The sequence below is a fragment of the Melospiza georgiana genome, chromosome 16 (genome assembly GCF_028018845.1).
Source record: "Melospiza georgiana isolate bMelGeo1 chromosome 16, bMelGeo1.pri, whole genome shotgun sequence".
Classification (NCBI taxonomy): Eukaryota; Metazoa; Chordata; class Aves; order Passeriformes; family Passerellidae; genus Melospiza; species Melospiza georgiana.
In genome coordinates, this window is record NC_080445.1 from 13,218,740 (window position 1) to 13,236,901 (window position 18,162).

Consider the following 18,162-nt stretch of genomic DNA (forward strand, 5'->3'; position numbering starts at 1 on the left):
AAAGCTTCAGCTGGCTGGGCATCCAGATGTTCTCCCCTGAGCTCTGCTGTGCCTCAGGAGCTGCAGAGCTGAATAACCAGGCAGCAAAGTTACCCTCGTGTAAACATCTGCCAGTGCTGATGTTTATACAGGCAACTGCTCAGCAGCTCTTCTTTGGCAAGATCTCACCAGATGAGATCTCTAACCACTAATTCTCCTCTTCTGGAAGCTCTACCCCCATCCCCAGCTGTAAAACAGTGCTACTCAACATGAATGCACTTCAAAGTGTGAACGGACAGACTGATAAACAACCCAAACTGTCCAATTCAATGCACCCATCTTCACCCAATTTCTAAATGGATACAGGCAGCTGAAAAGCAAGTTTAGCAGTTAGTATTCCTTCTCCACATGAAAAAGGAAATCACTCCTCTGACACACACATCATGCAAGCAGCTGATGTGAGAGCCAGATAAAACATACACTCCGGCACTAAAAAGCGTGCAGGCAAGATGAGAAATTAAAGAGGACCATGCTTATGATCTCAGTGAGATGGGACACTCGATTCCATTCATCCTGCTCTTCCTGATGCCCAGTTACCAACTTCAGGATGACAGATAATTTCAAAGGTAACCTCCCGGCCCTTCCCCCTTTCCTGAGCCACTGAAGATGCTCACTTACACTTTTGCCTTCACCTCCTCCTTCGGGCACGGGCTCTTCTCTGCCTGAGCAAGGCATTATTGCATCTTCTGCCGCTGCTTCCCTGTCCTTTCCACCGGTCCCTGCTTCATTCCCCAGCTTCAGCCTCTTTCCCTCAGGTTGGGAATCTTCCACATCCTCCCTTCTTATCCTGCCATCTCTGCCTCGCTGCTTCCCCGCGTCTTCTGGGCTGCCGCAGGAATTTGACATTTTCAAAGTGTTGCGGACTTTTTTTTTTTTTTTTAAGGAGGGGAAAAAAAAAGGGGGGGGGGGGGGGCAGCTGAAGCTGCCGTTTTGAAAGGGGATTTGGCTTCCGAGAGCTGCGATGTGCTGTGGCTCCCGTTAGTAGAAATTTGGGTGCTGTGCGGGAGCCGGAGCTGTTTCTCTGCCGCCCTCTCCTGCCGGCTGCGAGCGCTGAGCGCGGCCGGAGCAGCAATAACCTTTCCTTTATCGATTATATGCACGCTGCTGCTGCCAGCGACAAAACCCTCGGATTTCTCTTCTCCCCGATCCACGGAAATTGGCTTTCCTCAATATTAGCTGCGCCGCCGTCTTTAAATCCAAATTTACGTCTGTGCCCCAGGGGTGCTGAGGGCTTTGGTTATACACTGGTGGTGATGCCAAGAGTAATTACCCATTAAAATGCAAAGGTGGCCTTAACTCCAAGCAGCTTCTTTCAAAATAATTTCATTCCAGGTTTAGGGGTGTTTTTTATAAGGATATCCTTACTTTGTAAATTAACTTTGCACCACCTAAATCCACGTTCCACACTGTAACACAAATTTCACATAACATTCTGGTCCTAGAGCTGTAGGGATGAGATTAAAATGAGATTAGGACAATGCAGCAGGACATTTTGGAGGTTTTTTTTGCTCTCTCAGACAATTTATTAGAAATGCCACCACACATAACCAAAGGTTTGGTGTAATATTTGAACCTTTAAAAAAAAAAGTAACCAAGTGTTTTGACGTATAGACTGCAATGTGCTGCTCAGTCTTCCAACAGAGAAGGCAAGATTAAGTAGAGGCTTTTTTTCTTTTTCTTCCTTTTTTTTTTTTTTTTTTAAAGCAATGTGAGTCCCGTTTTCTCACACTTAAGTGCTTGTAGATTTAAATGAGGCTCCTTATAGCTTGCAGAGGGAAGTAAATCCCTAAGAAACCCACTGCACATGTCCAGAGGTGTTCCAGTCAAGACAAAACTTCAGGAGTGGTGCCCTACCAGGCGCGGATGAATTCAGCGAGTCACACTCCATTCTCTGCTGTGCTCAACAAGGTCTGTCTGGCCAGAATCCCCCAGTTAATCTGTGTACCAGCACTGATTTCACGGATATTAGAACCCTAGAGGGAGTTGATTTGAGTCCCAGCACTGATTTCACTGAGATTGCTGTCCTAGAGGGGATTAATCTGTGTCCCAGCACTGATTCCACTGACATTACAATCCTCCAGGGGGTTAATTTGTGTCCCAGCAGAGATTTCACTGACATTACAAAGGAGGTGTTAGTTTGAGCAAGTAGTTGTGTCAATTACTGAAGAATGAACAAAGAGAGGAGGAATCAGTTATTTGAGGGTCTCCATCCAGACCCACAGGAGGCTGAGGGAGCAGTTCTGAGATCCAGGATATCTGCACACCCAGACCTGGAGACATTAACCATCCATTGCTAACACTGACCATAGCAAAGGGTGGGCATTTGCCCGACTTGCAGCTGTAAATACTTCCAGAGCTGGATGAACACAAACTGAGTGGGCTCAGCAGAGTTAAAATCAAGCTGAGAGATTTTTTTTAATGGTGCTGGATCAAGCCTCACATGCCTTGTCACCTGCAGTGGTCAAGTTCCACAGCTTGGCCTTCAATCTGGAGGGGTGTCCACTTGTGATGAGCCTACAGAAGGAACCTGCTCAGCTGGTGACTGATCCTCTTCAAGAAACAAGAGATTGTCAGCCAGAGCAGAGGTGAGCACAGATTGATACAGGTCATGCCCCTCTCTCAAAGCCATGAGTCCCCGCACTCATCTAGCTGAGGAGGAAAGAAAACCATCAATAAACACCACTCAATATCCTCATCAGCAGCAGTAGAGACCAACAACAGAGATTTTCTTCAAAAGTCACACCCCCTAGGCAGAGCTGTTGGCTTCAACAAATCCTTCACCCTCTTTCCCATATTGTTAAAGCTTGACCCACCCTTTCCCATCTTTCCTCCTGCTTGAAGCTCCTGAAGGAGTTACACCACTGTTAAGATAATCTTCAACAAACTGTAAAAACCTTTCCTATTTCTAGGGCTCATTCACCATTCATACCTGCTTTTTCCATCACACAGGCTGTTTAATCCTGTTTTCTATTTGAGCTTTGTTTACTCCTTCTTAAACTTCCCATCTTCACCTAAAACACTGAAATACAGAAATAATTCTGAAACAGAAATGCTGTTTAGCTACAATGCACTTCAGGCTTATTTACACAGTAAACTGCATCAATTTCTGTTGGAGCATATCTCCATCCAGAAGCTTTGATTTCATGGAATTCAAGTGCCTGGCAAGACCTTGCCAGTTGTAGCAGTGTTTTATTTGTGTTTGAAGTGGAAGCAGGCAGCTGCTCAGGCTGCCTCAGTGCCCAGCCCAGCCACACAGCCTGCCAGGCACTGCTGGCTCCTGCACAGCCCTGTCCCCAGATCACAGGCACAGCCAGCTTCCTCCAGATCACAAAATAAAACACCCACTTCCTTGTGTTTGAAGCATAGCCTCTGGTTTTGAAGAAATGAAAATTTACTGAGACAGGGAACGCATTCTTGTCTCTAATGAAAATCAAACATTTCTGAAACGTCAACATCTTCATGCAGAGACAAGGAGAAATGGCAAGGCAAGAAATAAATTCTGTTGGTACTTGTGAGAAATGGTTAGTCAGGCCTTTGCTTCCTGTTATTTAGCACAAAAAATACTGTATGGCAAGAATAGGCAATTATTGCTTTTGTGTTTCTACAGCAGCAAAAAGTTCTATGATGTCAGGAAGCTCTCCAGGGCATTAGGCCATACTTAGCTGGTGTTGTCTTACATATTGTGAGAGTTCTATTATCATTATAGTGCAAGGATTCCATATCACCAGAGTTTCATACCTCCTCAATATTTCTCATAGGCATCTCCTCTAAGCTCCAACTGTTCCTGGTCCTTGCAGCAGCCATCTGACTCCAGAGCCCACCAATCCACTCTTTTATACCACTGTTCTTATTGGCTACAGGTGTGGCCTGTTAAGATCAGGCCTGCTCCTAATCTTTAGTAATTGGTGCAGCTACAACTCTTTTAGGGGACATGATTACATTCTATACCACCTTCATTTACCCATACTGTATCCCCCTACAAGCTGGGCCACCAGGCTTCATGCAGGGAGCGCACTTCAAGTCTTTCAGATCATCATGAATTTCTGAAGAGGATAAAGGGATCAAGATGAGAGTCAATGCTCTAGACATGTCCAGCCTCATTTTCATCCTGTATGATACATTCCTTGATTAATATCAGCCTGATTTACTGTTTTACCCCCTGACTCATTAGTGTCAGAACTTCCCTCTTGGCCAGAGCCCACCCCTTGCCCTTTTCTGACAGAACTCACTTCATACCTAATGAGTCGTTTCAGAGTCAAGTCCTTTCCCCACAGAACCCCTCACAGAACTGATTGTGAGCCAAATAAAGCCATGAGCACCAGTCACTAAAATCTGAGAGGCCATTACCCAGGGAGGTACATGAAAGTGAGTAACAAGTGCTCTGAGACCTCAGGAATCCTTGCACAGACTGCTTTCAAGACATTTCTGCTTGAAATCACTGCTAAAAAATGCAGTTATAGCAACTGCAAGCCAGAACAGCCAGAATTCCACAGGTACCACTCTCAGCCAGCATCTCTTCTTGGACAGTAAGACACACTAAATGAAATAAAATAGGTATTGAGACCCAAACTGAGGGAGATTTCCACCTCTTGTGCGCCCCAAAACACAAACAAGAGGCAGCTGGAGACAGGATGGGAACTGTGCTGCTCCCTGCAGAAAGCCTGGCCTCCTCCAAGTGCCACCCAAAGCCACTGGGATTTGGATACAAGGAGTCAGGGGGTAGATTTTAGATTTTTAGGGGATTTGGGTAGAGCTGGAAAGCAAGAAAACGCCTGTTGACTGAATCTCATGAGGCTTAGGTGTAAAGAAGCTTTATTTTATTGTACCCACTTGCCAAATAAGCAACTGAATTATCAAGGCCAGTGGTTTCAGCTCGGGGGTGAGCATCCCTGCAGGATGTACATTATTTGGATCCCATTCCACCCCTCAGAGCTTAGACCCAACAAGGATCGCTTTGATTTCTCTGGCAAGAAAACAACACTCACAGTGAGCTTTGAGGTTTAAGGACAGATAAGCCAAGAGATTTCATATTGTCACCTAACTGTGCTGCCATCAAAACCAGCAGTTTCCGTGGAAGCAGAGTTAGAGAATCCCCAAATAAATCTGCAATTCAGCTCAACCAGTTCACAACCACCATAAAAGAGAAGTTCATTGATTTTAGTGTCTTAATGGGTAAAATTATGAGAATTACCTCAGAATGGCATTTATATCCCAGCACTGTGATGTTTAATTTAATGGAATACTTGTTGCTTTCTCTTACCTCACCTTAGTTTGCAAGCCAATGGAAAACTAATCTGATTTAAAGCCCTCTGATGTATGTCCTCTCTGCAGTGAAAACACAGGTTCTGTAAGTCCATTCCTGTTGCAGGAGAACATAAAATGCCAGTTCTGCAAATGAAAGTCACTATAATCAGCAGTAAAAGCTCACAGCTCTTTTCATGTGTTCTCTGATTGAAAAAAAACCAAAAAGGAACAACAGGCAAGTTCCCCACTTGTACAATTACTTTAATGGGTGGAGAACAGAAATATAAGTTTACATTAATCAGGTAATTTGGCACATCTTACTGCTACAAGGAGGCCAGGTTATTTTTAATAAGTCTGAAAATGAACCAGTAAGTCTGGAAAATTAATTTTTCATTTATTTTGCTATTGCTTCCAAATTAAACTCTGCACCTCATCATTGTAATTACTTCTGAAAGCTTATAAATATTTCATTGTTTTTATTATTGTTTTATGTTCACCAACAAACATTAGAGACACTGACTCCATTCTTTATAGCTTCAGGTTTCCCTGTAAACTTATTCTGCACTAACATCTGCTGTGATGGCCATAATAAAAAACAGAGCAGGGTGTGCTGCTATTGAATCCTTCAGAACCTCTCAGACACCAAAATATTCCCTTAAACTCTATCAGAAATGTGCCAGGGCTTCACTAACTGTCAAAGGGTACCCACAGAGCATGGAAAGGTTCACTGCTCCAGCCTGGGATCAATCTTGAGTGTTGGAATCCTGGATGCTGAGAATGTAAAACTTTCTGTGCTGAAGGGCACAGACCCACAAGAAAATACTATATTTGACCTCGGGGCTAAGGAAAAGGCTTCCAAAATTGATTGATAGCACTGGGATGTTTAGTTTGATTAGAAGTGTGTCATATCACTGGGTGGAAGACTTAGAGTTTAAGGTTTTAGAATATATATAGGACAAGATGGAGGTTTTAGGATGGTGCTTGGTTGTTCTTCTTTTCCCTTCTTCTTCTTCATGGGTTTGGGTGGTATTTTGTAATTGGACAGAAATTTGACAGAGGCAGAAAAAGAAGCTGAGAACTGGCACTTGAGCCTTCATAATGTTGAACCAGAGTAGAGGAAGGAAGGATTCAGCCAGATGAGCTGGTTTGTTTTAATGTCACCTGTGGGTAGTTAATTGATCAAAGGGATCCATTCTCAATCAAAGCAGTGGCTGTTTTCTCTGTGGTCCCCATTCAGCACATGAGATATATTGTATAATATCTGTATGTATAATCCAACTCCAATTTCCCATTATTCCCAGCACACTCACACCTATTCACCCTCTAAATAAATGTTCCAAACTTTATTTCAAGTAAGCAGTTCCTGGCAGGAGCTGTGAATGTCACCTGCTGGCTTGCCCAAGGTTTGCAGATCAAATTTCAGACTTCCACTTAAGGTACAGCAACACCCAAGACGTTCTGAGGAATTTGAAGGTTCAGTTCTCAAACTGCTGCAATAAAGAATCCCTCTTTGGGGAGCAGAGTAATAGCATCATCTCTTCAGTGGCTCTTATCAAAGCACAGGCCAAAAAACAGGGCTGTAATTTTTACAAAGCTGTATCAAATTATCCAAAGAGCTGCTCTGGATTCACACCTGCTGAGTGCAAAGCAGATGAGTAAAAGAATTCCTCTCCCCACCATCACTTTCTATCTGTGTATAACCCTCCCTTTTCGTTTTTAATTCTTATGGAATTTAGGGGGTTTCTCCATTTTTTCTTTCATCTTTCAATGTCTGATTTCATTTATCAGCAAACCTACAGTTTATTTGTAAAAGCAAATATCTTTTCCCCTCCATCAACCAGTGGAATCCTTCCCATTGTTCCTTCTATCTCTCAGTGCTGGTTTTACCTACCAGCAGACCCACAGATTGTTTGTAAAGACAAATCCATCATTCCTCTCAGACCCAAATAACTTTCAATCTGAACACCCTTTGCAATATAAATCCATGTAATAACAGCCTCAGCAAGATACTCATCCCTGCACAGATCACCCTGAAGATCTTTTGGAGAACAGAAACAAGCAAAAGGCACTTCAGCCAAAGAGATGTCAGTCAGAAACCCTCTTACCTCCCAACACTTGCTCCTAGAAAGGCTAAATTTTTATATTTATATGAATTTTAATATTTTGCTAAATGTTCTCAAAACATTAGAAGCCACTAGGCAGCTTTTATGATTGGAAAATTCCTGGAATCTCTCTGTCAGGCTGACAATTCCTGAGGCTGCCCCAGACCAGGAGGGAGGGGAATGCTGAGTTTGCTCTGTGCCATCAAGGTCCATTAGTGCTCTCAAGGCCCAGATGATTCCATGCTGCAGGCAAAAGAGACTGAGCTAAGGATGGCAGAAAAAGGACAAGGATATATCTACCTCTGCCTTGTAGCCTTTTTTTAATACAATATAACCAGTACAGGAAGTTATTGAGTTCTTCCTTCAGCATCCTTGGCAATAAAATAAATAAATGTCTTCCACTCAAGCTCCAGTAAGGGGTGTAGTCAATATTATCTGCTTGGCTCATCACATGGCTCAGCCTGAGGCAAGAAGACAATTGGGTTTTTCTTTCTTCCCCCTTTCCCTCTCCCTTGCCTGTTTTAACAGCAGTGCCTTTTCTAGTGAAGCAGCACTTTTCACCCCCACAGTTTGTCTCACTTCTTCCAAATTGACTTGCAACTGATTGTTCCCCACCCCAACCAGGCAAGTCCAAACCAGGCAAGTCCAAACCAGGCATGAAGAAAGAAAACACTGCAAGGTGGTTTAACTTTCTCTCTCCTTGCACATGCTCATCCTCAGAATTTTGAATAAGAAGCTTTGAACATGGACCAGCTTCATGAAAGTCTCCTTTCCAGATGTTTCTAAACCTAGTTCAGACTGTCCCCTTTTGGAGGGAAAAAGGGGGGGAAAGGTGCATTGGAAAATTATTTAAAGCACCTGTTAGCTGTCATAATACAGAAATCTCTTGCTTTCTACGTGCTCTTCATACTACCACCAAGAAAATTACTCTCCACAAAATCTTTCCTGAAAGATTTCTGGATTCTGATATTTTCTACCACACCATCTGTATCTGAGTACTAGCAGTACTAGCAGCTCCAAAACCTTCATTTCATGCATTTAGATTAGAATTAGATTTCCTGCTAGGAACAGACTCCAGAGTTTCAGCGTCAACAGCTGTCACACCTTGAAACAAACTTATTTGTATTACCCAGATGCATTTAAGAAGGAGCCCAGGCTTGTCAAGCTGCCCTTTGCTCTATTTTCCTCCCTGCTGGAACAAAAAATTCACTTTGCAGCTCTCAGGTGTGTCCCTGGTGCAGTGACAGGTCTGTGGGCAGTGCTGGAGCCCAGGGCTGCAGGGAAGCTCCTGACACATCCCAGCAAGCAGCACAGCAGGGCTTTTGTTCCTTTTCCCTCTTCTGCTCCAGTTAACAATGAGATCCTGATCAGGAGAGTCAAGAGAAACGTTATCGGTGATTTCAGGGAGATAGTCAGTTTAACAGATGACATTATCATCAAAATACTGCAGATGATAGGGGCTGAAGGAGGAGCAGAAGATAAAGGCACAAATGAGATGGTTGCAAGAGACAAAGGAGCTGCTGTGCCATCCAGCCACCCTCCAAAGGTGACTGTCACCTGAATATTCTGCAGCTCACCCAACATCTTCATCTCACACCCTCTGCTGTGTTCAGTGCCTCCTCCTTACCCTTCAGCACAGCCTCACTCAAACCCTCCTTCAGAAAACTTTGTTTCCTGCTCACACTTTGTAGGTCTTGCTTTGCTTGAGCATCACACCCATTTTCCTCAAGCACCACACCACTCAGTTCTGGGTATCTTTCTGAGAAAGGGTGCCAGCCTTCATGCTTTAAAAACATCATGCAACAGAACCTTGATCACTTCTCCCAGCTCACAATATTCTACAAGATAACTGGGGCCAACAGAATCCACCACACAATAAACAGCTCTACCAGCTAAAAGCAATATTCTTGTGCTGCAGGAGTACAGAGGCAGTCAGGTCAAACCCAAACATACTAATAAACCCTTTTACCAAGTTGGTAAAGTTCAAATTATAAAATAACAGTTGAGGTCAGTCTGAAAGCAAAAGAAGTAGGAATAACTGAGCTACAGCATTTATTGGTAGAAGATAGCAAAGCTAACATCATCATCAAAGGAAGAAAATAAAATGTAACTCTGGGTGTCTGTTACCACCTGAGGCACAAAAAAACACCAAGATCCACAGCAGGAGATAAGTTGTTATCACAGGTACTCCACAGGAAACAAAATGCAATCCCAACAGGATTTCAGCAAGTTCTCTTTGCTCCAAGCATCCCTCCTGAAAGGAAGAGATCCCATTTCCTTCAGCCTCGAGGCAGAATGAAGCTGTCCCTGCCTTTTGTGAGAGCCTCTCATGACTGATGAGGGCTCAGCTTTATGTGGGATCACAAGATGTGTCCTGATCCATCACAGCATTTTACAACACAATTATAGAAACCCATTCAGTGTCTAAAAAACGTGGGGAAGCAATTTGTCTCCCCCTGTTATCAAGCAGCAAAGGCAAGGCTCTATCTCGTTTCCTTTAGACACACATTATCTCACAAGTCTAAGTGCTGGATAAGCAATTTGTAATAGAGAGAGCAGAAATTTCAGGATACTACCACAGGAAGTATCTGATCCAAGGGGTAAAACACAGGTTTTGGTGGCACAACTAATACCTGACTATTTGCTGTTATGCAAAGCAGGTTTTTGTTTTTAAACCTGCCTGAGGGCAACAGAGCAGAGCAATGCAGATTGCTCATATCAGCCTCAAAATGAGTCCAGTATTTCAGGTAAAAGACTCTTAACCCCCCTAAGTGCCCATTGATCGTTCTTAGCATCACTTATTTCAATGATGTGATCTGTTCAGAATGCAGCTGTGGTGAAATAAATATTTTTAAATACACACTGAAGTGAAAGGTGGGAAGGCCAGAGGGAAAAAAAACAAACCTGGAATACCAAGACATTCCACATCTTGTGCTGCTTCCCTGTCTCTCACTGAGTTTTGGTGCTGCATAATCACAAACCTTCACTTAATTAATGTCCTTAACATCCAGAATGTCTTTTTGACAACAAATTAATTACAATATATTAGATTTATTTTTGGAAATAAATCAGTCTGGCATCCTCTACAACAGAGGAGCACAGGGAGGAGTACTTTGGTTATTGTTAGGAAGTGAAAGGGGACAAAATAATCCTGCCATACCTCTGTGGAACTAACAGCTACAGTAAAGGAGGCGTATTCCATTTATATTTTATTCCCAACTAGGATCCAGGTAAAGCAAGCCCTGTCATGTCCTCTGCCCATCCATGCCAAGGAGCCAGACAGCTCTGGACACTGTGTGGGACCTACAGGAGCTCTGCTTGGGGAGACACCAAGGAATTACAAATATTAAAGGCTGCAGTTGTGCTTTGCACAGCTCAGATAAAATCACTGGGCCTACTTGAATTTACCCTGGGGCAGCTACTGGGATAAAAGGAGCAGAGTGGATTTCTCCTTTGTGCTGCTGGGATAAAAGGGACATAATGGATTTCCCGTTTGTGCTGCTGGGATGAAGGGGACAAAGTGGATTTCTCCTTTGTTCTGTGGAATTTGGTCTGGAGATGATTTACCAACAGGTGCCTCTTTGATTGGTTGCATGTGAATTGTTTTTACTTGATGACCAATCACAATCCAGCTGTGTCCAGGCTGTGAGCAGTCACAGGTTTTTATTATTCACTCCTTTCTAGCTTCCTGATGTCTCCTTTCTCTATTCTTTAGTATAGTTTATAATTTTCTTTTAATATAATATATATCATAAAATAATAAATCAGCCTTCTGAAACATGGAGTCAAGATTCTCATCTCTCCCCTCATTCTGGGGAGCCTCAAACACCACCAAACAACAGGAGCAGTGGGTGCTGTGACACACAGAGGGCAGCACCAGCACATTGGATTTTGGCCGTGGAAAAAGCAGGAAAACATTGGGAGAGACCATTGAGGGGTGTGGAGCTGAGCCAGCATGAGGGCTAAGGAAAAGTTCACATTAAACACTTGAAAGCTGCTCTGCTGATTTAAAGCTTGCCAGCAGGAACAGGGTCCATTTGTACTGAAGATGCACTTTGGTCAATAAGCACAGATACTTAAGCCACAAATTGGGCTAAAGGGATTTCTCCAGAAGAAACAATTAAAGGCTCATTGTGTAATACCTTGACTAAATAATCACAGAGGGGAACAATAACCTTCTTGCAATACATGGAGGATGTATACAAGGAGGGAGATGACTCTTCAGGGATTCAGCTAATAGGATTAAAATTCTGAATATCAGAAACTTTAATAGTGCAACCTCCTAGACCATGAATTAATTGGTATCACCAGAGCAAAGAGTCATTGCATTAACAACACATAGACCAAGTGCTCACAGGGAGACTGAGAACAGCAGTGAGATTTACACTTTATTTGTGGTACCCTTTCTAAATAGCCTTACAGGTCCATTACTGGACTATTTAAAACACTTTAGAATCATTAATTTGGAATAATTGGTGAGATTTTCAAATGATAGCACAACAAGAGTTTTCTCCCAACCATGCTGTAGGAAACTGCAGCTTTGGCAGAGAATTTTCCTCCCTGTGACCAAAGAAACTCCCAAGGGTAGCTGGACTTTCCCCCACTCAACACCTAACCCTGACACCTCAGCCAGCCCTGCAGGTCATCTTCCATTCCTCAGTGAAAAGGAAAAGTGCATCATTGCCAGAATATATCCTGTTATCCAGAGATTCTAATACAAAGCTTATTCTTTAAAGATCAAATCTTTTTTGCCGCATAAAATTTTATAATTTAGAGGCTCCAACAAACTGAAGGGGAGTTGTAGTTTGAATTCCAAGCCCAAGGGAAGATATTGGTTGCTCCTAGCAGGAAGTTTTACTTCTAATATACAGATACCCTGCATCTGTTTTATATGTCTTAAATTAAAACAAACTGACTGGAGTTATCTACTCTCATCCAACTTGATTAAACTCAGCACACAAATTCCCCAAATCAATAGTTAATTAAAAAGAAGTGCCAATTTCTACATGCTAAATTAGCCCATGCTAATTCTGCATTCCCTGTTCCAGGTGTGTGTTTAGCACTAGAGGAAAGAAGATTACTTCAATTACAAGTTATTTATTACATCTTAGAAGGCTTCCTCTGTTAGGGGGGAAAAATAAAAACAGACCACAACAACGGCAAAGACAAAAACCAAAAAACAAAACAAGACCCAAAAAAAACCTCAAAACCCCAGGAAACTTTACTTAATGTTCAAGTTTAAAAACAAGACCATTGTTGGTTATATTGCAAAAGGGGGGCATTGCAAAGTTGTACAAGGCTTGAGAAGCCTGCACAAAGTAGACCCATAAAACCAAATCAGAAAATTTCCCCCCTATTCCTGGAATTCCTCATGTGCTGTTCTTTGGATCTCAGAGACAAGAAATTCCAAGAAAGCAATGTCATTTTCATTACATTTTACATCCAAGTAGGATACAGGCAGAGGTGTGAATTCACCACAAAATGCTTCATTCATCCTCCTAGGAAATTTTTGCTTGTTTTTTGGTTTCTGTATCTTTTAAAGCTTAAGAAAATCATTATTATGCAGCCCAGTGTGGAGCTGGCAGATGTGGGGATTTGTATGCTGTGTGTATTATGGCGACATAAGTCTGTCCAAAAGGCACCATTTAATGCAGGTTCAGGAGGGACATTAGGCTGATGTGTGGCACCCACCCCTGCAGGTCTTTCATGCCCACCCAAGCCTGAGGCTCTTTGTCAATCACAGCCCAATGTCCTCCCCTCCCTTGCACTAAATAATCTCATTTGAGGACAGGCAATACCTGGGTAAGCCCATAAGGAAACAAAATCAAAGGCTGAGGTTGGTCACACATCAGCTCCACCACGATTTCCTCTCAAGAACCAAACCTGTTATCATCTGTTAGAGTAGAGACTCAACAAGGTAAAGTCCTTGTCAAGCCTCTAAAGGGGGAAATGATGCCTCAGGTTGGAGCTTTTCTATGTTTCAGACTCTGTGCTGCTTTAGTGTGTGGGTCTGGGTTCACATTATGGGATGGTGAGCTCTGTGCACAGAGCAGGGAGACAAAACAATTCCTGCTCCAGCTGGGCACCAAGGACAAATGACCCAAATCTCAGCCCAAGAGCACAAACAACATGGAATGAAGAGACAAAAACAAGCAGGATGGGACTGCATGGGCTAAAGGTGGAATTGGACAATTAACTCCAATATGCAAACGGAGCAGAACTTATAAAAGTGTGAGATCCCACGACTGGTTGGGCATTTGGGACCATTTTGGTTCATCTTGGGTGCAGCCCCAGCTGGGCTCTTGTGCTGCCCAAGGTGCATCCATTGAGCAGATCTTTTTAATAAATCCTTGCTTTATTCTGTAACTCTGTCCAGCTTCTGTTCTAAGGCAGCCTTCACAAGGCATCAAGTGGAATCTCTGTGTTCTGCCAAAATTTCTCCCACCTCTCCTGAGAGGCCCAGGAGCTGAGCACACACTTCTGCCTGAGCCTTGCCCACCCAGCTGGCTCAGGGGACATGGGGGAGCTGTGATATCTGCACAGGGCCCAGATCATCCCAAAAACAAATGCTTAGATTGTAAAAAGTGGAAAGTAAATTCTGAATTATGTCCTATGTACAGCTCAGAAGTGACTGCTGAGATTCTTCCTCTTTTGTAGCTCTTAGTAAGAGATCCCTGTTCAAACTTCTGCTCTGTTTCGGCCCAGAATAATTTTTGGCTGGGTTGGGGGTGGTTTGAGTGTTTGAGGGAGCAGTTTCTTGTTTACTTTTCCTCTTCAACAGTATGTGGGATAAGGAATTATATGTATCAAAAAAACTCTTGCAATCTGCTCTTGACTATTATCTCAATCCAAGTCTGTTTCCATTGCTTTATAAACCAGCAGCATTCTGAACAATTCCCAACAGATGTTCTGCCCCCAGCCTTGTCACTGCTCTAAAGAAACATCTCCCTTTTCCTGAGGCCTTTTCCCATTCTGCGTGGACTTGCATGCTCATCCTGCTGTGTGAAACCTTCCCCCCAAAACAGAGATTTTGCTGCAGTGCTGGGAGGCACCCAGCCCTTCCCTGGGCCTCTTGCAGTCCCGAGATAAAAGAAGGAAGCAGAACCAGGGTTGGAAGAACACCCCTTTTATTCCTTTTCCTGATGCCAGCAGTGCTCTCAGCCATTCCAGAGGAAATCAGATGTTCCAAAAGTCACAGTGCATTTGCCCCACTGTCACTTCCCTGAGTTTATCACCTTGGAGTTATACATTTCTCTAATGCATTTAGGAAACATTTTTAAGGTTACAGACAACATACTTCACATCAAAGAATGGGAAATAAACAAGTGAAATCCTTCTGGTTTTGTGTTTCTTTGAACAAGGACAAGCAGAATGCTTTGTCTACCAAAATGCTTTAATACTTTGAGTTTCTGCTCTTCCCCTGCAATATAAAACTCATTTTTCATGGTCAGCCTTCATCATGTACTGTATTTGAGGATTTTTTTTTTAGGGAAAAATGCTGCGGCACCTTTATAGATATATAGACAAAAGCAGTTCAGCTAAAAGAAAAATGTTTTGTTGTTCTGAGAAAAATGTACTTCTAGGAAATAAGGCTGAGTTACAGAATATGAGACAATGTAGAAAGACAGCAGCTATTATGCTGTGACATCCTTATGATAAATATTTTCTCATGTCACTGAACTGGTATTAAGAATTAATACTAAAAGTAGTTCTTTCAATACTTATTTCTGATTTATTTTACCTTCGCTTGAAGGAAGGCTTTAATTATTAAACTTAACCCAAATAAATTCACACACAATTTGGACAAAAGTGAAGAATTATTTCTACAGCATCACTGTAGTCATTCCAGGGTTGTCAAACCATGCCTTTCCAGGCAGAGAGGGACAGCTCTCACCAACCCAGTGAAAGAGCTCAAAATATATTCAATTAATGGATGAATAGATCCAGAAACACATTTTCACATTGTGCAAACAATAGCAGCTCTCATGTCACTAAGAAACCTGGGGCTGAGGAAGGAGGGAAGTGCAAAGGCCTTTTGCTTTAGTGCAAACTGGAAATTGAGCTTGCAGATCAAAATGGGAGCTGCAATTCCTCTGCTCTGACACAAATCATCAGCTAAGAAAGGGCATTTTCCTCTTCCTGTGTTGTGGGATGATTTGGGAATCAGGGCAGTGGAACTGGCATGTCCAGAGTGGAGGTCATCCAGGACTGTGTGGGCACATCAAAGCAATTCCTGTTTTGCAGAAAAACTCTTAAAACCTTGAAGTATTTCTAGGTGAAAAACAGGAGAATTGAAATATTTCTAGGTGAATTACAGGTGAATGGAAATATTTCTAGGTGAATTGAAATATTTCTAGGGGAACGACACCCTGTGATTTCTGGGGAAGAAGCAGGTCTGTTTAATCACTACAGGGTTTTTTTAAGTCCTTATATTCCTTGTGATCCACTGAGCAGGCCTATTTGCATAACTAGGTTTTAAATGCAAATCAGATAAAGAATTTTACTAAGTGGATGATTTGTACAATACAGCCTCTAGGTCTCTTGCAGAATTACTTTGATGAGGGAATGGTTCTTTAATTACGCTGAAGGCCGATTACCCCATTACAGCCATATTGTTTTGTGGATTGCATATAATTTTGCTGTTTCCAAAGATTCCCTGCCATAATTCTGAAGAAAATGCAAACAGCAAGCAGACACTTGAGACACATTAGGCAAGAGATGCTTTAGTGAATTCAATTTAAGCTGCAACATTAAAGTGATTTTGTTGAATAAAACATAATGCAATAATGAGCCTGTGTATGTCAACTCTGCAAAGATAATAGCTGGAAACTTAGCTTTGCTTTCCTCTTTTCCAGGCTTTTCTCTTCTTAGGCTCATTAGTCAGAGACAATGCTGCAAAGAGAAACCTCTTCTAGTACAGGCTTTATTTCAGTTTAAGTGTATTCCCTACAATTGTATTTTATAGTTGAATATAGAGTTAAAGGAATTAATTTGTGCCTGCTTCACATCAGCCCTAATGAGATTACACATTATATGGGATTTTTATCCTTTAATGCCTAATGTTGGGGACAGCCTAATGTATAGATCACTCTAGATCACTTGGTAATGTTTGCTGCCTTTTTAGAGAAGAAATATTTACAAATGTATGTGATTAAAGGGAAATAATCCCAGTTATACTCTCTACAGTTTTCTTTTACTCCACTTTCTGACACCCTTCTTTTCTCTGCAGGTAACAGCACCAAATGTAAGGAGGCAAAGAGCTCTTTATGCCCAGAGCAGGGTTCACTCATGGCATTAAAGAGGCTCACTTGGAGCTGCTCAAATCTGAGTTACATGCATTAATATTCACCTTTGCCACAAACAAATGAAGGATTAAAAACTAATATTAAAGAAAATGAAAATTATAAGATTTCTTTGTTTATTGGATTTTCCACCAGATCTCTTCTCATTTCCAGAGTTAGCTTGCAGCTTCAGACAGGTACAGCAGAGCTACCAGGTGTTCCTTTTAGTAGCTACCAAAATATCTCTTAATTTGTTTTTAGGTGGAGAGGTGACTGCTAGCACTTGTACCTGCACTGCTTTTCAGTTATGGCTGTCTTGGGCTTCCAGAGATTTTATAGCTTTGTACAGTTTCAGTAAGAGCTACCATATGGTCTGGTGACACAAAACCCTTTGCTACAGAAAGCTCCTGGGATTCTGTGATTGTAGCACACTGGCAGCATTTCAGCTTTCATTTATTTGTGGAGTCATCATTTGATATGGAAAAGGAAAGGTAATAAATCAAAATCTCAGCCATTCATCATTTAGAGGGGTACCTCACCTTGTAAATTCGAATTGCTTTAATGGTTTGGCACCATTTTATTTTGTTTTCATTGAATGAAGAATAGCTGAGGAGAACAGCCAAGCTTATACATCACCATATATATGAATCAAAGGAAAAACCAAGAGTGAAATGTTTTATAAAGGCAAAGCAGTGAACAGAACAAAAAGAAAATATCATTTATTAGGGGGAGAAAAGGCAGACAATCATTGTTGTTTGAATTTAGATGTTATGAGGCTCTGTGCCTTTAGGTGATAAATAAAAAGCTCAGGGGTCTGCAGGGTGGAAGTTGGGGGTATCCCAGAGGTTTCTGGCACAGCTGTCCCTGGCAGAGCTGAACGTCTCTGTTTGGGAGAAGATGGGTGAATTTGGTTGATGTGGAGAGTGGCTTTGCCATTGCTGCAATTTGGTCACCAAACTCTTCCTAAACTATTCCCACACTATAAGTGCAGGAACTCAGGGGAGCAGCAATCCCAAAAGAGTTTTAGAGCTGATCAGAGCTGTCTTGCATCTTTGTTTGCTCTTATCTCCAGTTCTGTTCTCCTCACAAGCCCCTTTTCCTTCCTATTTGGGCCTGCAGAGTTATTTTCACTCAGAAAAAAAAAAAAAAATGGGATTTACATTCTGGGTCACTGAGAACTTTATACCCCAGGTGGAGCAATAGGAAAGAGATTATGAATGCCAGGGGGAGTTCTTAGGTTCTGCTAAATAAAAGAATGACCTACAGGACAAGAAATGGTTTGCACTGCTCAGTGAAGGTTGTAGGGACCAAAGTGACAGCAGATGTAGAGAAATCAGTGAGTGGGGCTCCATTCTCTCTGTACCTGAACCCCTTGTGAGTTGGGTGAGAAGCATTCCCTCTTGAGCCAGAAAATGCTGCATTTTCCCAAGGGAATTAATTTAATTAATTAATTAATTAAAAGAATGAAGCTATAGCACAAGAAATGGTTTGCGCTG

General features: G+C 42.2%; 1 protein-coding gene across 2 annotated transcripts in view; it reads right to left on the minus strand.

Moving 5' to 3' along the window:
* RBFOX1 (RNA binding fox-1 homolog 1) overlaps nucleotides 1-885 on the minus strand; it is a 1,171,935-nt gene extending 1,171,050 nt beyond the window's left edge. The window contains exon 1 of one of the 2 annotated variants that reach the window (XM_058035398.1): nucleotides 658-885. In XM_058035398.1, the coding sequence (XP_057891381.1) occupies nucleotides 658-885 (228 nt within the window). The remainder of the gene's footprint in view (nucleotides 1-657) is intronic. The other variant, XM_058035402.1, reaches the window with a different exon arrangement.
* Nucleotides 886-18,162: the final 17,277 nt, after the last annotated feature.